We start from the raw sequence: 25,194 nt of genomic DNA on the forward strand, positions 1-25,194 counted from the left end.
GAATATATATACAAATGTTTTTCATCATGCATAATAATAAATCCATAAATTTTCAATGTTTCAATATGTAGCATTTACAATAAAAGTATAGTTTCTAATGTATTTATAATCCAAAAAGTATTTCATTAATAACATGAAAGTAATAGACAAATTTAATGAGTATTCTCATTATTACATAAGCTATGCTTTTCTTTTTTTATGCATCTTTTATGCTGCTTAAAATGTGTCACTGATTATGCAATTAACAATTTAAAAGATAAGTAATTAGGAGAAAAGCCACACATACACAAACGGATTTTAAAAAATTATTCAACTTAAATTTAAGAAATAAAATTCTATTATATAAGTGATAATACATGATCAGCACGAAATACGAAAAAGTTGGCAAACTTTTGGCGATGAACAATTTGTAAACAAATAGTAACTGCAAGAACGTCATAAAATACTGTCAACTCTGAAATTTCCACGATTATATATTTAATGAATATATACACATTTAAAAAATGACTCAAGCAGTTGTATTACAACAAAACAGCAATAATTAAATCGGCCTCTATTTCCACCATCCATCACTTCACAGCGAGAGCCATCACCATATTGAAAGTTACCCGTGATCCTTCAGAAGCAGAACTTTCGTCTTATCAGGTTCGATGTTCCGTCTTACTTTCTTCGGGAACATGCAAGGACCTGACTCGGAACAGAGAGCTTATTAAAGCTATGTTCAATAACTGTGGGAAGTAGACAGGATACACAAGAAGGGTATACAAAACCCTTTATTTTTCTCTATTTACAATAATTTCCGTACTTTGGAATACACAGACCCACTACTCGTGGTCTAAACGTAAAAATATAAAAATAAAACTAAACTAACTTTGAAATAATAAACGTGGAAGATTGGCCTTATATTAACAGGAAGCCGTATGTAGTACAGAAAACTGTGAACACTACAATACGTTTAAAATTATCGAGAGGATTAAACCTCTGGCCTGGAAGGCAACCAGCAACTGAGTAAAACTTCTAAGGTAAGCGGCCTGCTTCGACTAACTGCTTCCTCCCTTTCGCTTGGCAAAAAGCCACAACTTAAGTACTTGCCGTTCGCCAGACAAATTTTGCATAAATACATTAACGCTTATAATTCTGGCCGGAAGTAGAAAATAAGAAGTGATAGTAAAGATTTAAAATAAAATAAACGTTAGTAAAACTTAAGATCCTTACAGTCTGATTGGTTGAACGTTCGAGGAACACGTCTCCAGCCGGAACATTTTCGAACAAATTTTAAAATGTTGCTTGTAGCCGGGACAGGTTCCTCCTAGCTAGAAGAAACATTTCTCGGAAGCCTGCCGCTTAAAGCCGTACTACTAGAATCTCGTTTTTCGGAATTGTTCCAGGTAAGCGCGCGTCCATAGAAGTGATAGGTCCCTAAGTAACATAAAATTTTGTGAGCCAGGTACTTTTTTATCTTGTGAAGTAAACAGTAGTGTAGAAGATAGAAAATCAAATTAAGAATTCTTTCTTTTTTTACGCAGCAGACAGAATCTAAATTGAAGAACTATGGCTGTTGGTCCAGTCTTGGCCAAGCAGCATCCAGTAGTCCAAGCACTAGTAACACTGCAGCTTCTTTTAAGAACAGTGCAATGGATAGTTTTCAACAGTTCAAGAAACAAGCTAAAGAGAAATTGGACAAAGTATGCTATATAGTATATATCTATTCCTTTATATATATTACAAAGTATGTCAGTGTATATGCAATTTTTTAAAAGTATTTAGTAATGACCAGATCATTATTACAGGTTTTTGTACTGTCATTGTATACAATCAAAAATTTGAATCAGAATTCTCTTTAACCCTCCGTTACAGTTAGCTTTTCCTACTAATATGAAATCTGTGGTACAGCATTTTTTTAAAGGGGATTTACCATATAAATCGTTCACAGAATTATTTCTTAAAATATTCATTTCTGTCTTAAAAAATTTAAATCAGATTCAAGCGCTTTCAAACTGTTGAGTGGGTCTGTTGCTATTCATATTCAGAGCATTCTGAAGAAACCGTTATGAGAAGCTTTAACACATTTTTTTAAAATTTAATAGTAATCTTACAGACTTTAAGATAAAAGTCTCAAAGAAAAAATTCTTTCATGATGTCCTTTCCAAGTTAAAAAATTAATACAATTTGTCAATAAATATTGTATTCATATTTCTAATTTATCATTATTTTGTTTATGTAAATAATAATATTCATTCTTTTAATTTAAAATCTGATGTAGTTTCATAGTCATTGTTGTTTTGTGACCATTAGTATTTGAAATTACATAACTGGCACTGCGTCTTTGTGTAAAATATGTAATCAATTTTAAAATATATTTTCCTCTACAGCAAAGGCAGCTGTATGAACAGCAAGAATTAAGAAGGCATCAAAAAGAGCAGGCAGAAAAAGAACGGCTGCGATTGGAAAGAGAGAGATTGAGGTTATTTAAGTTCATTTTGTCTGCTTCTCAGTGAAAAAAATATAACAGTTTTTTTGCTCGTGTCTGAATAATGTTAATTTCTAATTGCCATCTTGAATCAAAAAATAGTTTTTGTTGTTGTTACTACTGCTACTGTTTTATTAATTAAACATTTCCATGTCATCCTTAGATTTGATCTGTAACAGAGTAAATATTGTAGATAACGGTAAAATAAATATGTTGTAATTTAAACAAGATTCCCATTATAATGCCATGTGAATACCTCTCTGAGGTAACTGCTTGATTAGTCTCAGTCAACAAGATGACAGAGATTTTTTTATTTGGGACAAATCAAGCAACCACGTAATTAGGATAGTTAACTGACTAGAGATATATTTCATTCTCAGTTATAATATTTTTGAAAAATAATCACTGTATTAACATTGATAGGTAGCAAACTAATGCTTTTAAAAATTACAGTTAACTATTTTTTTAACCTTAATTTTCATGGAAGTTTTTTTCCCATTGCATCATGAAGGCAATTCACATATTTGAAATTTAAAGTGACTTTTGCAGAGATTTAAAATAGTTATGCTATTGAAATAGGGCTCAATAGGTTTTTCACTTCCCCCCTGAAGAAGTCTTTCTTAATTTATACATATATATAATATATTTCCTGAAGAGGTCTTTCATAATTTATATAAACACACATACTAAGATGTAGAAACGCAGGAAATACTGATGCCAAAACACACAGATGACATATTGAAGAGGAAGAATTCTGATTGTGTAGAATGTTAAATCCTTAATGATTAGGAAACTTGCCAGTCAAGGCGGATTATTAAATCCCATTTTTTATTTAAATTGACATTTCTGGCCGCAATTCACTTGGCACTCTAATCATGCCTATTTACGAGAACATTTACATTTTTGATACTGTTGGGATAGGAAGAGGGCGCAGTGAAATTGCATCCAAGTAGCACACAAAGTCAAGCAAAAGTGCATATTTATGCATTATGGAAGATTGCCAAGAGGAAGGTTTTGGTTTAGGTCAGAAAAGTTTCTTTTCTTAAAAGTTTGAGTTCAATTTCTGAATAAGCTATGTCAACAGCTTTACACAAGTTCTGGGGCATAGATTAATCTAGAAATGGCCCAGCCAAGAAATTAATGGCCAGGAATTAGTTACTACTTTGAGAATATAGACAGTAAATACCCAAATTAAAAATGAGGAATTAAGAGGCTATTAATAAATTAAACATATTTTTCATCTTACATATATAGATATAGATAGCACTCAGTTGGTTTCACTTTTTTCCCAGGGGTGTGTGTGTGTGTGTATGTATATATATATATATATGTATGTGTGTATGGTAAAAAATACATAAATTAAGGCAATAGCCCCTTAATTCTGCCTCTCTATTCTAAAAATAATAATTTTCTGCACTGCGTCATTTTTAAATCAATCCATATAAAATAAGAATAAATTTAAATATACTGACTAGACTATATTACAGTATGGTTTGGCATCTTTTAGGAAAATGTAACTTGATTCGATAGAGGTAAGATCTTTCTGCCTAGCCACCCTGGTGTGAACATCATTCCACTCAGGAAAAATCAGTCCATATCATGTGACTTGTATAATGCTGAAATTTGGAACTTGTTTCAAAACTTTCTCTTAATAGGCCACCATATTGAATAACTGCATACTTTTGTTTTTAGCTTTCTTGCTGTTAAGGTGCTGGCATGCTGCTTTTCGTCCTGTAGGTAATAGGTATAAAAAATGTTAATGTTCTTCAATAGGAAGTACACAACAAGAGTGCCAGTGTAATTATGGTCGCAAATGTAGGTTGAAATCAAGGTTTAATTTAAATTTAAATATTATAATTTTCCTTGGCTGCCAAGTTTGCTTTTTAATATTGGATCAACATTCTATGCCACTAACACTGTTAAGTTTGCTTTGCTTTATTACATGTATGTATTTCAGAGCTTTTTTTATGTTCTTGTAGACAACATTTCGCGTGAAATGTATACAGGGTTGCTGCTATGCTACCTGGAAAACTGGAAAAAGTCAGGGAATTTGGAAATTCACCAAAAAATTCAGAGAATTAAAGCGTTTTAGTCAAAATCTGGAAAAGTCAGGGAATTTCATACAACGAACCCGCCAAAAAAGCCAAGTTTTGTGCCGACGTCGGAAGAGATCACTTTTTTGGCGAATTGTGTATCACGTGAGTGTCATTCGGGCAGCTGGCATAGAGCCAATTTTCGCAGCTCCAAGTTGATTGTCTAAGAAAGGCAAAGCAAGTTTCTTTCAACTTTTGGTTTCCAGTAACCTCGAGAATCGCATGTGCAGTGCATGAACTAAAGAAAGTACCTGTTCTCGTATAAAACAAAATGGATTTAATCCTAGTATACGGTACCATGAAGGTTAAAATAAAAAAAATATGTATTGTAAAGAAGGAAAACCTCTCTGCAACAGACGTGGCTCCGTTCCATCATAGAGGGAAACAGCTGTGCATATGCGATATATCTGTCGCCAAAGCTCGAAACCGGTGTCGAAGTTCGAAGGTCACGTTATCAAGAGTTCATAAAATGAATATCCTTTAAAATTCTTTAAACTCTAAAGGAAAAGAAAATATTTTTTGGCGCAAGTAAATTACTTCATGGATTAGTTATTTTGAAGGGGGGGAAACTACGAAAATCCGTTAAATTATTGCGAACGGATTTTCGTAGTTTTCTTTTTTGTCAAAGAACCAGAGTAGTAGCTAGCGTTTTCAGTGCTAGATAGGGTAGCTAGGGTTTTACTGCCTCGTATCCCTTAGCTAAATATTTAGTTTCTAGATTTTCAACTCTATTAGACAATAACATTTACACCATAAAAATTCAATAGAGTTTGTAAAAAAGGTTAAAAACATTTCTCCTAGTAATTTACTAATGGTTTCTTTTGATGTAAAATCATTATTCACCAATGTTCCAGTAGAGGGTGTATTAAGATGTCTAGAAACCACACTTCGCGAATTTCATTTCTCTTGCATCGAAATTGATGAGCTAATTTCTCTCACTCAACTCTGTTTGAAACACACACATTTTGTTTTCCAAAATAAATATTACAAGCAAACTGAGGGATTAGCCATGGGAAGCCCCTCAATCCCATCCTGTCTGATATCTACATGCATTATTATGAATCAAAATTGTTTGAAACTCAGAGTCGTAGTTAAGGTTTTCAGCGCCCAGGAACAACTGAAGATTTCGCACCCCCTACTGCTTGCCAAGGATGGAAAACATTTAATTCTAAAATGTCGTAACATCAGTTTGGCGCCCCTCAGATTCTGCGCCCAGGGACAGTTGCCCCTCTCTAGCTACGCCCCTGCAAAGAACGTTTCTTCTTAACACGTGTTCCTCAATTTCCTGTATACATCGCGGAGAGGGAAATTCTGGCCGCCCGGTTCCGTCGCCAAATCCCTTGCAAATTTTCCTTCTGCTTTCTAGCCGCGTAATAGCATTTACGTGTATGGAACCTTTTCTTCTTTACATAGACGTTCATTGGTTAGAATAATCTCCATGTATGGTACAGCTGGATTTGGCGACATGATGATGAACAGTAAACGGGTCATTTTGTTGGTGGTGACAATTTTCAAAATTGTGCGAAGGCCGTACTGTATACTGTATACTAGGATTTTACCGCAAAAGCTTTTTTTTTTTAATAAATACCTTGTCATTTTGTAGTAAAATAAAAAAAAAAGTAATTAGTCATCTAGGCTAACCATGTAATATAACTATATTCGCTAAAATATCAGTTGATTATTCTAATTCAATTTGTAAGTAATTATCTTTATTTTTATGTTATTCATATCATTTAATGTTGCTTCTAAATTTATTTATCATTAGTAAATAATATTTCCAAATTTCAGGAAATTTTCTCTGGCATAATCCTGAAATTAATTCTAGCAGTACGATGACATCACGAAATTTAATGCACATATTTTTTCCTTATGTATGCTGCGAAATAAATATAAAATACCTCAATTTAGTAAAAAAATATCATTAAATAGATTTCTTTCTTTCATTTAGCTGCAGTATGTCTGCAAAAAAAGCTTTATTTTATTCCAGATTGGGCAGATTCTAATCTCAATCTTCAGTGGAGAAAACAACTCCTATTATAATTATATTTGTGTTTTCAAGTGTTAAGGTACCTTTTAAGAAGATACCTCACACAAATTAAATTTACCTAAAATCTAACCTAACTTTTAGCATTGCATTGTGATTTATAAGAACCAGATTAGCCTCATATTGAACTGGTGATGATCATGAGTAATAATTAAATAAAACGTACAATTGTTATCCAATGTATATATCTTAAATTTTATTAAGTTTCTTAAGTGGAAAAGTAAACAAAGTTATCAAACAAACTGTACCAAGAATAATTAAGAATAAATGTCCTCTGGGATTTATTGAATAATTAAGTGAATTTGCTACGCAGTACAAGTAATACCATAATTAATTTACCTCTTATCACAGCCAACGTACATTACGTGGATAGACTGGAATTTTCTCAAAACATACCTTGAAAACCTGGAAAAGTCAGAGAATTTCATTCTCCTGTTTGAGTGGCAACCCTGTGTATAGAACACATAGTTTGTATTTTATTCAAGTGCCCACCATAGACCTTACCCCCATGGTATCTTTATTTTTTTTTTTTTTTTGTGTGCACGTCTTCTGGTTTCTGTGTCGTTGCAACTTGCATGAGCCATAGCATTGAGATTGTTAAATTTATTATTTTGTAGACTGCAGTATTCTTCTCTCAGTATTAGTATTCTGTATTCTGCGTAATCCTTTCTTTATCTGCATTTATATGTTTTTTTCACTTTGTTCTTTAAAACTGTGAACACCAACAGTAAGTTTTTTGAGCCCAATGTTTTGCTTCATTATCAGCAGACTTCCTTCTATGATATATGTTTTTCTATCCATACAATAGCATTAAGTTTACTTTTCAGCTCTTAGTAATGTGATTCATCGCATCAAAAATCATAATTTTTTTTTAACTTGCTTTTAACAGTGCAAAGAAGAACATTTCTATGAGAATTTGTGTTCATATGGTAATTTGCACTTGTATGATTTATGCACATGGATTGTTAAACATGCTATCATCTAATCCTGCATCCTTTTTTAGAGGTGTATACGAGCCAATTTCCCTTAGAAAGTCCTCCACGAAAGGCATCCCTCCCCTTAGGCAGATAGCCCTCGTGTGCTTTGCCATAATTAAATACACCAACTTTTTTAGAGAGAAGGTTATAATTATCTATAATGCGTCCTACATCCATTAATACTGTAATAATGCTTGCATTTTGTGTGTTTTTCTGTTAGGTGTACTTAAAGTATATAAAAATAGATAAATAACCAATAATTCACAAACTTATGCGAAGGAGTTTCAAGGAAAGATGTTATCTCCTCCCCCCCCTTTTAAACTTCTTAGAAACCATCTATACCAATGCAGGGTTCGTATGGTCCTGAAGAGTCCTTGCAATCGATTTTCGGTCCTTAAAAGTCCTTAATTTTAGCCAAAAGCTATAGAAGATCCTTAATTTTATTCTTCTGAAATTTCCATCTGTTTTTACAACTGCCATTTTGAGTGAGAATTAGCATTTTATAAGACTGTTTTTGGCGATTCACTGACAAATACGTATTTCATGTGTTTAAATTTGTTCGTATTTCTAACATAAATGGTGCGATACTCCAGTTTCTGGGCAAGTAGTGAAACATAAGCATTTCAAAATTATTGCTTTTTTTTTCTTCTCTTAAATAGCTGCATAAGGTATTTCTGCCACCTTCTTAGCATGCCTTCGTAATGTAGTGGTCTATACGTTGGGCACATATTCCAGAGGTCTGTGATTCGATTCCCGGCGAGAGCGTTGCTCATTTTTCATCTCTCCTGCTGACAATTAACCTTATATCTCGATAACTTTTCTTTTATGAGGATGCTAATTCTTTTATTAAACTGCTCTAAATTTGGCAATTTAACAACATTTTGCCTATTTGAAGATCAATTTCTATACAGAAGTTTTTAATTTGTAGATTTTTGAATTTTTTCGACGAATTTTTAAAACATTGTATCATTGATAAATTTCATTAAAATAATGGTAACGTATTAAAATTATGCTTAAGAACATTAAATTAAAAGATGTTTATTTTTTGCTACCATATTATAAAGTGACATTACTTTCCATTTGGGGGACTTACTATTACAATATTTTGAGTCGGAAAAATAAGCAAAGTAGTGAATGCTTTAAATTACAATTTATGTAGCAATTCTTAGCAAGAGCAAAATATGTAATTATTTTTAAATGATTCTTTTTAAACTTTTTCATGATAAAAGTTTTTTCCCATGTAACTGTCTCCGAATATTCGGAATTCTTATGATATGCATCAGTTTTCTATATTAAAATCAAGTTGCACTTTTGTTTTAATGTTACAGAATTGTCTGTAACATTAAAACAAAAGTGCAACTTGATCAATTCTGTAACAGAATTGATACAGAATTGATACAGAATTCTGTTACAGAATTGATAGGGGCAATGTTTCCTTCCGGTTTTAGACATTGAACCTTGTAAAGTTTAGAAGGATCTGAAGACAAAATTTATTAACCTACGATTCTAGATTCCAGTGAAGTGTGACAAAATGAAAAATGTCTTCATTACACTAACACATAATGGATGCCGTTTTACAAAAAATTTATGACAAATTTCTCACTTTTTGGAGAATTTTTTTAAAAACAATGAAAACATAATATTTGAATGTTTTACTTCTGATCCTAGAAGACTTTTGCTTAACATGTTTATCTTCCATTTATGTTTATTCTTTTCGTTAGGTACAAGCATGGGAAACATTAAAAATGCTTCTAATCTTATCACATGGACAGGCATTTATAGAAAGGAGTTTTCCTATTAATAAAGAAATTGAAAACTGACAATTTACAAGATTCATCTTGTATGTCTCAATACATCCTATACAGGGTAGCACTAGGCATTTTCCCACCTGATGTTGTAAAGATGTTAGAATTGTTTTTGGAAGCAGGCAAGATGAAAAATTAGCAACACCTTTGCCAGGAATCGAACCATGGACCTCTGGATTATGCCCCCAGCGTGCATACCACCACACCATGAAGCCATGAGAAATATCTTATATACTCCCCCTTTTAAAGTGCGACTGGCATTTTTAGGGAACCCAATCGCCAAATCCTGGTTGGGAAGAATCGTCATCCAACACCCTTTTAGTTCGGGCACCACTGTAGAGACATTAGGATTTTTTTGGAAGCAGGCAAGATGAAAAATTAGCAATGCCTTCACCAGGAATCGAACCGCGGACCTCTGGATCACGCGCCCAGCATGCAGACCGCCACACCAAGAAGGCGGAAGAAATACCTTATAATGTAACCTCTGTGGGTCCTAAATTCTGCTGCCTAGTGCCTCCCTAAATTCTGCTCCCGGTGCCTGTCCTAAATTTTAAAAGTTTTGCCATTTCTAGATTTTGTTGCTCTGTGTGTTACTAAATTCTAAAAATTCTGTGACACTGGCTCTGTAACTGGCCCTGATTATCACTTCATATTTATTCGCAATGTTAATGTTGCTAAAGAAATAAAATTAGCAGCTTCTTCTATACGTTCTAAATATGTGTAGTTTTTAGAATAACAGAAATCTTTTAATTCAATCCAGAAATTCTAAAATGAAGAGGAAAGTTATTGAGGAAAGAAAATAATTCTTCAAAGATATGTACAGTTATTATTAGGTAAATTAACCAGGTCTTCATAATTTATTTCTATAGCTTCTCCTTTCTGTTTCCTAACCAAATACAAGTTGATTAGATAGTATTTAAACTGAGGTTTTTGCATTGTAAGATAGAGTGTGTTTCTGGCCTCCACTTCATACTGCATTAGTTTCTAAGCTCTGATAATTTGTAATTATTCAGCTTTGTGTTATATCTGCCTCCATTTTAATTTATTTCTACGATAGAGTTGCTGAGCTAGCTTGTAAAATGAGTAGTCTTTGACTTCTATTCCACATTTGAAATTTAATTTTGACTTTTCCTGTTAAGTTACATCACCAAAAGTTGTAGTTGATTTTGTTAGCATAAGAATGTGCATTTAATTTCAACCTTTATTCTACTCTGGATATTGTTATACTTTGCATATTATTTTATCATACATTGGATATTATTATGCTCATTTTATCTAAACTTTCTAATTTCAGACATACTAATAACTTGCTTCATGTAAAGTGCAATTATACTCCAAGTTCTGTTTAAATAAAGAGGTTTATTTAAACCTTTTTCTTACTTTATAGTTAATTTCAGACATGGCAATAGTTTGCTTTGCGTGTGCCAGGGGTTTTGGACTGAAACTTTTACCAGATCAAGCGAAGCTGCATAGGTTTATTGTCGAGACATTGACAAGTAGATAAATTAAAAACAAGTGGGAACACTGGTTTGCATATTTGGAACCAATTTCTTATTGTCAGAAAAGATGTTTAAAGGGAAGCAAATTGATATGAATTAGTCAAAAAAATACTCATAGATATTTTTAGTGTGTTGTGTTTACAAAACATATATGTTTTGTAGCTTTTAATGTATAATTATACTAATATCGTTTAAGAATCAATGTCATAAACGTGTTTTAAACTGTGAAATGTTATTAGTTTTATGGTCTTAATAGTGCTTCTTTAATAAATATTTTTTTTAAGTAAATAAAGTTTAATACTGATCACGTTAATTTATAGTGACTAAGGGTTATCTAACTACCTACTTTAATTATTTGCAACTAATTGCTCACCTTTAAAAGTTATCTTTGCGTGCTCAAGCAAGTTATTGCCTTTCATTAATCCTTTTAGTGATCTCAAGATACAATACAAAAATGTAAAATGTATTCCTTACAGCTAGACTTACAGACTTAAAATAATAAAAAACAACTTATCACCTCTGATGGTTCAGTGGCTTATTGGAACCTTAAAGTATATTAACTGGGTTACAACTCTACGAAGTCTATGTGAAGCTACGACACTAATTTTGTCAGATAGAAAAAGCATAACTAACTTTTAAAACTTAACCAACCATCAGGTGTTCAGGTCTTTCTGATCTGCAGGTCTCTCTCTAGGCATGCAGCAGTGAGTCTTATGTTACAGATCATGCTGATTATGATTTTACTTCTCATTTTAACCTATGCCTTTTGACATAAAATATGGCTGCTATTTGTTACACCTCTACACTGAATAAGTGGAGAATGAAATGAAACATAATAACAAAAATTTAAAAAAAAAAAAAAAAAAAAAAGCATAAAGCGAACAGTTTTTAAAACAGAAATAAAATGTCACTAATATTCTTAAAATATAATCAACTATTATTGGGGTAAACTATTTAATGTTATTTGATAAATTTTACAAAATTAACGTTATTGTCAAATTTGTTTTATAATTAATTTATGTATTGATAATGATTTATTTGCTTAATATAATGCATCCTACTTGTGGATCTGTTTTATTCTTAGGCTGGTATTACAGTAGTGAAATTCAGGCAGAGATAATATCTTTAACTGAATTATTCAGTTTCATTTGTTGATAGGTCCTTAATTTTATTCATTAATGGTCTTTAAAAGTACTTAGTTTCCATGTCCAAAAATGTGTACAATGATAAATGTTAGATTCTGCTAGTGCTCGAATCATCATGTGTTTTGCAAGCCGTATCAAATGTTTTTATTACTTTGCAGCAAAACTTCATTGATTCCTCATCTGATATTTATTCATTCCTCAGCTTTCAAATCCATGTTAGCAGATGTTCATTAGATCAAAGTAAATGATTAACCTTATAGAAAATTCTGTCTGTAAACTGGCAATATTTTATTATACAAGATGTCATAGAAATAAATGCTACAAATTATCATTTAATAGGTTTGCTTGAATTAGTTCTAAGTCTTCTCGGTCGTAAGCTATGCAGGAACACTCTTTCAAAGAGAAAAACTTTAAAGATTCATATTCTTTCATTCCCTGAATTATTTTGTTAAAATTTTTAATTAAAAAAATTTGCCCTTTGGGTTTATTTTTTGTCTTTAAGTTCCAAGGTAATACTCAAACATATAGAGTTTTCTAGAAATTTGTAATGAATTTTTTTATTTAATTTTGTTTTTTATATTCGTTTTCTGTTAAAAGTAAGGTTTAGTCAATTGAAGTATTTTAATATATTTTTTTCATTGATTGTCAGATAATTGATAATGATTTTAAAATTCTGTCCTGGAACAAATGTTTATTTTATTTGTCAAATGCCAGTTACATTGGCTGTTAGGCCATTAAACTTCTTGCTTGCCAATAGTGCTGAAATCTACAAGAAAAATTTGTCAGTGCTTCACGCTCGTCCAAATGTTCCGCCGTCATTGGCCATTCACTATTACATAAAACCTGGAATAAATGTTCAGTATCACTGTTATTCTTGAAATGAAGAATACTCCAGTTTCCCACATGCATGAAAATCAAATTTTAGAGGATGATGAGAATTACGAAGTAAAACATTTATGGAAAAGACTAATTTAAACTATAAAATTAGAAAATTAGTAAAGGATTTGGTTTGGTGTAAAACTAAGGTCTGCCACTTTTCCCCCTTCTCCTTTATTTTTATATAAAAGTCTCATTTAGTGCAAGAATTTTTTATATGAAGAGATAACAAATTCAAATGTGTTTATTAGATTTATTTTCATTAGTTTTTATATTAAGAAATAAGAGATTCAAATGTATGCATTAGATTTATTTTCACTAGTTTTTATAATTAAGCTTTCTGTTTATTCATTTTATAAATTTTGATTATTTACTGAAATGCAATTTAATACTTTTTTATTTTTAATTAACAGGGAACGAGAAGAAGAAGAGGCTTTAGAAAAAGCAAGGAAAACACAACAGCAGCAGCAGCAGCAACAACAACTACAGAAAGAAGCAGTTGTGTCAGCTAGAAGAGAGGAGAGCCAGCCTTTAACTCCAGTTGTTGTGAAGGCAGAATCTCCAATTCCAGTACCTTCACCAGCTCTTAGTGAAAGGGAAGAACTCAGGAGGTTAGAACAAGAAAAAAGGAGGAGAGAAGCTGTAAGCAGTTAGATTTCTATTTATTCAACTGAACATTCAGTACTATTTATTACAGTCAGGTTTCTTTCTCCCCCCCCTTTTTTTATTTCCAGAAGACTAATGAGTATTCCATTATCAGTGGTGGATATAGCACTGCACTAGCCCATGCTTTGGTTTCCTAACAAAAGTATTAAAATCCCATATAAATAAAATCCTACAGATGAGGGTAACATAGCTAGCTGCCAATTCTCCCAATTTTTATCTTTGGCCTTTTACTAAGGAAAATATTTCCCAGCAATAGATGAAATTTATTGAATTAATGAAATTCCGTTTCCCCTACTTTTAATGGTTTTCTGAGCAATTTTTCATATTAAATTTTATTATTATAACATTTTCTGAGCTTTCTGGTATTCAGTGTCATCTGATCTGAGTTATTTTAACCTACTGTAGACATTTATAAATTTTTATGTGAAGATTGAAGCAATATTTAATCATTTAATATTTGTTTTTAATTTTGTTTAGTTCAATACATGCTATATTATAAGTTTATCCACACAAATACTGTGTGCAGTAATTATTAATTTTATTTCCATCGTATTTAAAAGCACTTTGATAAATAAAGGTTTTTCTGCTATTCTTAGGATTTTCTTGGTATAGAAGTACGAGAAAATTTAAAACATGAAATTAGCCAAGGAACATAAAATTTAAAATATTTTATTAAATGCTTGTATATTTTACATCAAAATTGAAATAAATTGCTATTTAACTAAGTAAATTGAAGTCAGTTTGGAGTTCCTTTGAAATGGAATTATCACCCATATTGAAAATCTGTTTTTTAATATTTCAAATTTGGAAGCTATGGGGTAATTTACAAGTATCAAAATAAAATCGCAGTAGTTTACAGGATTACCTTATTTGTACAATACAACAGTATATAAACGTCTATGCATCTAAATTTCCAATAAACGTGACTATTTGTATACTGAGGAAAGTTATTGTAAATCCCTTTTTTGCAACTTTTTTCCGAGCTATGTAAAATTTTCACCTTTCTCAATCAATAATATTTATCATCCTAAGTCAAATTTCTGTGACTTTAAATAGGTAAACTGCTGGACTTTTTTTTTTTTTTTTTTTTTTAATCATGGACTGAAATCAGACACATTATCCCTCTGTTAGTGTTAATGATTTTGATATCCATTGTGAAATTTTGAAAGATGAAATAATTTGCAGTCTCACAGTACACTTTCCCACGAATACTCAAAAAATGTACTTCCGAAAAAAAGTAATTTGTCTTGTGAATGCAGTCTACAATTTTTTATATCCGTTTCATTAAAACAGAATTAAGCTGTTTCTCCATTTACATTTTTCTTCATTTTAAGACATTTCTGTATATTTGTAACAGTGTTACATAATAAATTGTTAATGATTAATTTATTAAGCAATTTGCTTATTATCAGTACAAAATGTATTTATGATTATAACATTTGGAGTATTTGAGTCACTTTCAACTGTATAAATGGCTATATTTTTAAAACATTTATCACACTGGTTATTGAACATTTCAACTCAGTGACCACTTGGTGATACCATAAAAATCCAGAAACACACCCAGTAAAATGTAGACACTCATTTATACTTTGAAGCTATTTTGTAAAAGGTATCTGAGTAATGACAGTTATAGTAGGGTAAAATAAATTGTATTTAAAAGATTTACAGTTTAATAACCATCATAACATTTAGATTACATAATTCTTTTAGTGTTGATTTTAAAAAAATTCTCCTTACAAAGACAAGCATATTTCTTACCAACTACAAATGACTGTTCTCATCAACTGTCGAAAATGTGCAGCCATTACTTTAGTGACCTTTGAATTTAAAGTCAACATTTAGAACATGATCCATATCATGATGCAGTATACTATCTCCACTTTCATTGACATAATTTGAAGAGGGAATAAAGCAGTTAAAATGGATTCCCACTGACTTTGCTGTAATTGCTTCTTCTGTTCTTCTGGGGGAAAAAAAAAAGGAACTGTAAATTGACCCTACAGCATAGATGCCAATGTTTAGAATGGTGTCAGACTGGAGCGATGTGGATGACAGAATGGCGAAAGGTCGTGTTCTCAGATGAGTCACACTTCTGTTTATCCAGTGACAGTCGCCGCATACGTGTTTGGCTCCGGCAGTAACTGTGGAATGCGCCACCTTGCGACAATGTGGCATAATGGTTTGGGGCGCTATTGCCTACGATTCCAGGTCACCTGTAGTTCGTATTCAGGGCACTATGACGGCCCAACGATACTTGGATAATGTACTGCAGCCGGTGGCAATCTCCTACATTCAGGGCTGCCTAATGCAATTTTTCATCAGGATAACACACGACCACACAGTGCTCACATCTGCCAACATGCTCTGCAAGTTATACAGATGCTTCCCTGGCCACCGTATTCTCCTGACCTGTCACCAATCGAACATGTGTGGGATGTGATCGATTGCCGTTTGCAGACTCTGCCCCTGCCTCATTCAGAAGAACTGTGGCAAATGGTGTAAAGGGAATGGAAAGTCATCCCTCAGGACACCACTGAGCCGACGCCATTCTCGCTGTGTATTCCGACTATCATTTTGGAATAAAGATAGATCTTACTAACTTATTGCTGCTTGCTGTCTGTCTTTTTTCCAAATTTCATAACTTTCTGACCACTCCTTCTTGGTGTTGCACTTTCAATGTCGAGCAGTGTATCATAACCCTCTCAGGGCGGGCATATATGCATTCCCTAAGAACATCTCTTAGCCAGGCGTCCCATCCACGCATCACTAGAGATTGCATTCAGAGGACAGGTGATGTGTATATGCATTTTCAGCTGGAACATTTTTCTGAAGACTACTAGATGGCACCCTTTGTCCATTACTTTTGAAATGAACACTGTTTTAGCTTCCTAACCTTGAGTTTGATATATTCTTCCTGACTTTGGTATTTTACTCATTAACTGTTGCGAGGGTGGGGAGGGGAGGTAAAGCGTAAACAGATGTGGTCTCTTTAAATCCCTGCATGCTGCTAATATAAACATTCGCCCGTCTGATTTATACCCAATTCCTTTTTTTTTTTTTTTTTTTTTTTATTTATTCTATTTTTTCCTCTATTGTGTATGGTTTTTTTAGGGTTATTATGTGGTTACATTTTGCATTGCTTTCAGATACATTTCCGTTTCTTCTCTTTTTATTTCGGAAAGTGAAAATAATTCCAGTCTATTATGGCGGGAAGGTGCTATTTATCAGAAGAAGAATACCCTCATATGGTTAATGAACCATTTACTAACACAGATGAGAGTGATGATTCATTTTCTAAAGAGTTAGAAAGTGATACTTCTCCGTGCTTCCACACTCATTCATTTTAAATTTTGTTACTCCTTACTGTATATAGTCTTTATTCTGTTTTATTAATTTTAAACTTTATTGAGGGATTTTATCAATTAAAACTTTGGAATAATTTGAATAGCGCTTCTGAAAATTTGTTTTACAAGATAAGCGATTTTTTAAGTGTATTTTCATGTAAATGAAAGAAAAAAAAGGTTATTAAGGGCTAGTTTTAACATATATAAAAGCTCAAGTAATAATCTAAAATAATACCAAAAATTACAATGCTAGAAGTAACCCCCCCCCAGATTTTTTAAAATAAAATTAGGCTTATTGATGCAAAACCTCCATCCTGTATGGTAATTTACATTAAAACCTTGCTTTTGGTTCACTATTTTTAGGAGTATTCTGTTTGTACAAATATTTTCATTAGCATAATAGGATATTCTATATCTTTTGCTAAAACGAAAGTTCGATTCTAATTTTCATTTCTTCCTATTACGTTCAATGCCAGCACTATTTTTGGAGTTGTTAAAAATAATTTCATAGCTGTAGTAATAATTATTCTCTGTATAAAACCTTTCTACATGCAATTTATTTTATGTAATTTTTGGCGGCTCCAGGAAAATTGTGAAGCTGGATAATGTTTTTCTCTTTGCATGTTAAACTTATTCAAGATTGTAATATATATTCAAATTATGTTATGGAAATTAAAATAGCATGTTTTCAAGAGTTTATTGCTGTTTTCAAACACATTAAATGCAATAAAATTTTGAAAGAAGAAATTTCTTATTATAAATTGAAAGTATTGGAAACATTATTATTTTATATGTAGTTCTTTGAGCTTTTGTGCTGTGAATCACGTAATTTTTCCTAGGGATATCATGAAAAACTGCTTTAAGTCAGCTATTTTGATGCACTTAACGACAAATTGGGGAAATAGGTTTTAAGTAAAGTTGCCCTCTACGGCTAATGTTCAACAAAAAAGCAATAAAGTTTTCACTTGATTCGCCCTTACTTGGAAATGTATAAGGCCTGTCATTGCGGATACTGTATGGAATTACCCACACTGCCGTGACTAGTTCTCATGATAGAGAAACAGTATCAGGTTCTGTAATATTTCAAACACAACATAGTATTTTTTTAAAAAGTCTGATTTTACATTCTTAATGATACCTTATCAAGAACAGCCATTTCCGAAATATTTCTTCCGCCATTATTCCGCCATTTCCATAGTCCATCAAATGTTATAAAATCTTTTTTCATACTTTCGAGCTTCAATTGCTTCCCCCCCCCCCCCCCCCCGAGTGTGACCTGTTTCATCTTGGTTTTCAGAATCAGAAGATTCTCTTAAATTATATTTTTCTCGCAATATTGTGTGAATATTACTGTTGATAATTTTTGTGTGTGTGTTCTCCATTTATTATACTGTAGTTCTATTTTCAGAATTTTTCTCTAATAATATCCAAAAGCTATGAATGGTGTCAGTCCGTTGCACAAATTGACATTATTATAACAGGGTTCGTACGGTCCTTAATGTAGAAATTAACACGTTGAGCGCCACGAGTATTCTTAGGCAACCCCGTTTAGGACATGTGCGCCGCTTAAAAGCGCTGGTATTGTAGGGCCAGTGATTCTTATTGCAGTAGAAAATAGTTTACGTTCGGAACATGATTCTTATAGGCATTCATTCAACACCTTACACACCAAGTCTGTTTTGTAAATAGTTACATTCTGTACAAAGATATTATAAAGCAGAAAATTAGCATTACTGAATTCCGGAAAGAATTAGCGCTATCCCTTGCATTCCATTAAACAGAAATGCAAGAATATCTAAAAAACGACAACATAAACTCCAAAGAAAACTCGGAAAAGCCTTTGAAATATAGAAATATTGTAAATTATGTTATGATAATGTAACAGAAGCAGGTAGAGTAATTGCCAGAAAAAAAGATTAAGAGAGCTGTCACATTTTGTTATAGCTGTAATGGAGAACCGTTTTTATATTTACTGTGTTTCAATGAAATCCAATGAATCAAAATCAAATCATGAATCAAAATTAAGTAAATTTTAAATAAATTTTGTGTAATTTCATAAAACAGTGTAAATTTTATAGTTATATATCATGTTACACGCTGTCAGCCAGCAGCGGCCGACGCGGCCTACACGAAAAGGTTTAGTGTCAGCCACAAATGGCTGGTGTGACCTAAACGGAAAGTTTAGTGCAGCCACAGATGGCTGACGCGGCCTAAACAAAAAATCTAGTGTCGGCCAGGGATAGTTGACGCGGCCTAAACGGAAAATCTAGTGTCAGCCACAGATGTCTGATGCGGCCTAAACGGAAATTCTAGTGTTAGCCACAGATGGCTCACGCTGCTTAAATGGAAAATCTAGTATCAGCCACAGATGGCTCATGCGGCCTAAACGGAAAATCTAGTGTCAGCCACAGATGGCTGACGCGGCCTAAACGAAAAGTCTAGTGTCAGTTGTCACAATTTGTAATAGCTGTAATGGAGAACCTTTCTTATGCTTACCGTGTTTGAATGAAATCCATTAGTCCTATAATGAATCAAAATTAAGTAAATTTTAAATAAATTTTCTGTAATTCCATAAAGTAGAGTAAATTTCATACTTATATATCATGTTACATGCTGTCAGCCAGCGGCTGTCGACGTGGCCTAAATGGGAAGTCTAGTATCAGCCGCAGATGGCTGATGCGGCCGAAACGGAAAGTCTAGTGTCAGACACAGATGGCTGATGTGGCGCTCAAAGTGTTAATGTAGATAATTACGGAGACAATTAGATTCGTGTAGCATAGTTGCAGGGTTCATACAGTCCTTAAAAGTCCTTAAGTTTTTTGGAATCGATTTTTGATCCTTAAAAGTCCTTAATTTTGGCCAAAATTGGCAGAAGATCCTTAATTTTAATCATCTGAAATTTCTGTCTGTTTCTACGATTGCCATTTTGGATGTGAATTAGCATTTTGCAGGAATATTTTTGGCAATTCACTTACAAATGTGGCTATTTTTTTAATGGGTTCATGAGTTATAATTTGTTCCTATTTGTAATATAAATAATGGTGGGGTACTTGAGTTCTGAGCAAGGAGTGAAACATCAGCATTTCAAAATTATTTCATTTTTTGTAATGAAGAGCTCTCAAACAACTTTCCGCTTTTGAGGATGTGAATTCTTTTATTAAACGGTTCTAAACTTGGCGATTTTTAAGATCGGTTTCTATAGAAAATTTTTAATTCCGAGATCTGGGAATTTTTGGATGATTTTTTTAGAACTTTCTAACATTGATAAATTTCATTAAAACGATGGTAATATATTGGAATTATATTTAAGAAATACCATTAAAATAAAGCATTTTTATTTTTCACTGTCATATTATAAAGTTCCATTTTGGCCACATATTATACAATTTTTTGAATCTGAAAAATAAGCAAGAAATAATGTTATAAAGCACAGTTTACGAAACAGTTTTTAGCAAAAGCAAAATAGTTATGTAATTAATTAAAAATGTCTATTTAATTTTTTCATGGTAAGAATTTTTCCCATTTCTAAGAATGATCAGAATTCTCAGAATATGCATCAGTCTTCTCTATAAAATTGATTTCACACTTTTTTCTTCTGATTTTTTCTAAAAACATTTCTGAATTTTTGCTGTTACAGAATTGGTAGGGGTAATTTTTCTTTAGAATTTTAGACATTGACGCTTGGAAAGTTTATAAAGATTTCAAGGCAAATTTATAGACCCACAATTCTAAAAGATTCCAGAAAATGTGATAAAATGAAAAATGTCTCCATGGTAACGAAGTTTCTTACATTTTGGAGAACATCAGGAAGAACAATGAAAACATAATACTAGTTGTGCTTTCTTAACATTTTTATCTTCTCTTTATTTTCTCTACTTTTCACTAGATACAAGCATGGAAAATATCAAAAGTACTTTTAATCTTATCATATGAACAAGCATTATAGAAAGGAATTTTTTTATTAATAAAGAAATTGAAAACTGGCAATTCAAAAGATTCATCTAATATGTCTTAATGCATCATACACAGAGCTGGCACTAGGCATTTTGCCACCTGATGCAGTCTCTGTGAATCCTAAATTCTGCTTTCAGTGCCTGCTGTAAATTCTAAAAGTTTTGCTATTTCTAGATTTTTTGCTTAGTGTGTCCCTAAGTTCTAAAAATTATGCCACACCAGGGTTCGCACGGTCCTTAAAAGTCCTTAAGTTTTTTGGAATCGATTTTTGGTCCTTATAAGTCCTTAATTTTGGCCAAAAGCGGCAGAAGATCCTTAATTTTAATCATCAGAAATTTCTGTCTGTTTTTACGACTGTCATTTCGAGTGTGAATTAGCATTTTACAGGAATATTTTTGGCGATTCACTGTCAAATATGGCTATTTTTTGAATGGGTTCATGAGTTATAATTTTTTCCTATTTGTAATATAAATAATGGTGGGATACTCGAGTTTCTGAACAAGAAGTGAAACATAAGCATTTCAAAATGATTTCATTTTTTGTAATGAAGAGCTCTCAAAGAACTTTCCACTTTTGGGGATGTGAATTCTTTTATTAAACGGTTCTAAATTTGGCGATTTTAAGATCGGTTTCTATAGAAAATTTTTAATTACGAGATCTGGGAATTTTTTGACGATTTTTTTGTTAAATTTCATTAAAATAATGGTAATATATTGGAATTATATTTAAGAAATAATATTAAAATAAAGTATTTTTGTTTTTCTTTGTCATATAATAAAGTTCCATTTTGGCCACATATTGTACAATTTTTTGAATCTGAAAAATAAGCAAGGAATAGTGCTATAAAGCACAGCTTACAAAACAGTGTTTAGCAAAAGCAAAATAGCTATGTAATTAATTAAAAATGTCTTTTTAATTTTTTCATGGTAAGAATTTTTCCCATTTCTCAGAATGATCAGAATTCTCAGAAAATGCATCAGTTTTCTCTATAAAATTGATTTCGCACTTTTTTCTTCCGATTTTTTTAAAAAACATTTCTGGCTTTTTGCTTTTCAAGAATTAGTAGGGGTAATTTTTCTTTAGGATTTTAGACATTGAAGCTTGGAAAGTTTAGAAAGATTTTAAGGCAAATTATAGACCCTCGATTCTAAAAGATTCCAGAAAAATGTGATAAAATGACGGTTTCTGGAGTGTAAGACAAGTGTGTTTCTGACCTCCACTTGCTCTTTGCATTAGTTGTGTCAGCTCTGATAATTTGTAATTATTAGTCTTTCCATCACTGCTGCTGACATTTGAGTTTATTATTACAATAGAGTTACTGAACCAGATTAAATTGAAATTAAATTGTAGTGTTTGACCACTAGTCCATATTTTTAGTTTGAATTTGACTCTTCTTGTTTAATTATATCACCACAAACTGTAAATGATTTTGTTTCCATAAGAACAGGCTTATATGTTTTAAGTTCTTTTTGAATAAGAAGCTTATTTAAACCTTTATTTAAATTTATTATCTGATTTATAGTTACTTTCAGACATAGTGATAATTTGTTTCACGTCTGTTGGGGGGTTGTTGGACTATTTAACTTTTACCAGATCAAGTAAGCCCTCATAGGTAGTACATTGTGGAGAGGTTGGCAGTTGGGAGATAAAACATGCAGAAACTAATGAGAACATTGTTTTGCATATTGAAACAAATTTCTAATTGTTAGAAAACATGTTTAAGGAGAAGGAAATCAATATAAATTAGCCAAAATGTCTGGGCAGGCCTTCAAATTAAAAAGACGCATAATTATTTTGTTGAGTTTTATGTTTTGTAGATTTTAATGTGTAATTATCTAATATTGGTTAAAAATCAATGTCATAAATTGCATGTATTTTAAACTGTGAAATTTTATGAGATTGTGATATTAATAGGGTTTTTTAACAAATATTATTCTGGAATTTTCATTTGGCTGGCGTAAAGTTAAAAAATAAGTATAGTCTCAATGAAATGTGATCAAAAGTAGTTTTAATGAAATTTATTGAAACATTCTAAACAAAAATCCGGCTTAGCTTTACACATATTACAATATGAAACAACTATTTTGGTTACATTTTTGGCTATCTTGCATCCAAATAGTTTTGAATTGTCATCATAACATTTCGAACAATACTTTCGGACTTTATGTGCATCTCCTTCCTTTTTATTATAATTTAAGAATAATTTAAGTTGGCAATATTGCCACCGGCTGATCGCTGCCGGCTGAACAGAAAGGACAACAAATTCAGCGCCGGGCTCAATGTGTTAAACCTTTAACCGTGGTCACAAAGTATAACACAAAAATATAAAAATTCATGTGAAAACTTATTCTTTGCATCTAGTGAGACTTAATGCAAAACAACTTATCACCGCTAATGCTTTAGTGGCCTAATAGAACCTTAAATTATATTAACTGAGTTACAAGCCCTGGAACTCTACACGAAGCTATGACACTAACAGCGTCAGACAGTGGTCAGCTAACTTTCAAAACTTGCTAACTATGCCTACATCAGGCCTTTCAGGTTTGTTCTGATTAGCAGGTCTTACTATAGGCGAGCAGGAGTGGTGACAACAGCCAGTCTTTTGTTATGAATAATGCTGATTATGATTTTAATGCTCATTTTAACCTATGCTGCTTGACATAAAATCTACTTACTAAACCTCTAAACTGAGCAAGTGTGTGACAAAAGGAGACATTAAAAAAAAAAAGAAAAGAAAAGAAAAAAAAAAAGCTAACTGTTAGTAAAATGTAACTAAAATATCACTTATCTTCTTTCAGATATGTCCAGTTATTATTAGTCTAAAATATTTAATGCTTCTTGATAAATTTCATAAAATTATGTTTATTCTCAAAATATTAATAATTATGTTAATTAAGTTATGTTTAATAATAATGCAAGCTACTCACATTCAGGCATAGATATAATATTTTTAATTGAATTTATTCGGATCCCATTTGCTCATAGGTCCTTAATTTTTTTCATTAATGGTCCTTAAAAGTACTTAATTTCCTTGTGCAGAAATGCGTATGAACCCTGCACACCAGCTCTGTGTCCAGACCTTATCATATGTATTTCATATTTCTTCTGAATGTTTGTATTACTAAAGAAATAAAATTAGCAGCTTTTTCCATACATTCTAAATGCATTTAGTCTTTTAGAATAACAGAAGTCTTTATTTAAATCCCAAAAATTTAAAGTGAAAAGGAAACTTGTTGAAAAAAGAAACTAAATATGTAAAGAGAAAGAAAATTATTCTTCAAAGATATGTACGGTTATTATTATGTAAATTACCCAGTTGTTTACAGTTTCAGCCTTTACTATAATTTCCAATTTTTATTTCCTCATCAGAATACAAATCACTTAGATAGTTTTTAAACTGAGTTTTTTGGAGTGTAAGACGAGTGTTTCTGAACTCCACTTGCTCCCTGCATTAGTTCCTGTCAGCTCTGATGATTTGTAATTATTAGTCTTTCCATTACTGCTGCTGACATTTGAGTTTATTATGACAAGAGTTACTGAACCAGATTAAATTGAAATTAAATTGTATAGTTTTTGACCGCAAGTCCATATTTTTAGTTTGAATTTCACGCTTCTTGTTTAATTATATCACTACAAACTGTATTTTATTTTGTTTGCATAAGAACAAGCCTATATGTTCCAAGCTCTTTTTTGAATGAAAAGCTTATTTAAACCTTTATTTAAATTTATTATCTGATTTATAGTTACTTTCAGACATAGGGATAATTTGTTTCACGTCTGTCGGGGGAAAGGGGGGTCGGACTATTTAACTTTTACCAGATCAAGTAAACCATCATTGTGGAGAGGTTGGCAGTTAGGAGATAAAACACGCAGAAACTAATGAGAACATTGTTTTGCATATTAAGACAAATTTCTGATTGTTAGAAAACATGCTTAAGGAGAATGAAATCGATATAAATTAGTCAAAATGTCTGGGCAGGCCTTCAAATTAAAAAGACGCATAATTATTTTGTTGAGTTTTATGTTTTGTAGCTTTTAATGTGTAATTATCCTAATATTGTTTAAAAATCAATGTGATAAATTGCATGTATTTTAAACTATGGAATTTTATGAGATTGTGATATTAATAGGATTTTTTAACAAATATTATTAAAAAATTAATTTAATTTAATAGTGGACATGTAAATCCATAATGACTAAGGTTATCTAATACCTAATTTAATTATAACTAAATACATTCCCTTAAAAATTATCTCTGTGTAATTATTAAAGCAAGTTATTGCCTTTCGTTAACACGCTGAGTCAGGCGTCGGTCCCT

General features: G+C 31.9%; 1 protein-coding gene across 12 annotated transcripts in view; it reads left to right on the forward strand.

Moving 5' to 3' along the window:
- Positions 1 to 25,194, forward strand: part of LOC118185892 (bromodomain-containing protein 3-like) — a 219,197-nt gene that overhangs the window by 163,873 nt on the left and 30,130 nt on the right. For 11 of the 12 annotated variants that reach the window (XM_085817949.1, XM_085817948.1, XM_085817962.1 and 8 more), the window contains 3 exons: positions 1,527 to 1,685; positions 2,373 to 2,464; positions 13,323 to 13,551. In XM_085817949.1, the coding sequence (XP_085674075.1) occupies positions 1,527 to 1,685; positions 2,373 to 2,464; positions 13,323 to 13,551 (480 nt within the window). Of the gene's footprint in view, positions 1 to 1,524; positions 1,686 to 2,372; positions 2,465 to 13,322; positions 13,552 to 25,194 lie in introns of those variants that run through there. The other variant, XM_085817974.1, reaches the window with a different exon arrangement.

Source organism: Stegodyphus dumicola, chromosome 1 (assembly GCF_044657685.1).
Source record: "Stegodyphus dumicola isolate Sdum_Otavi_A_Nest chromosome 1, ASM4465768v1".
Classification (NCBI taxonomy): domain Eukaryota; kingdom Metazoa; phylum Arthropoda; class Arachnida; order Araneae; family Eresidae; genus Stegodyphus; species Stegodyphus dumicola.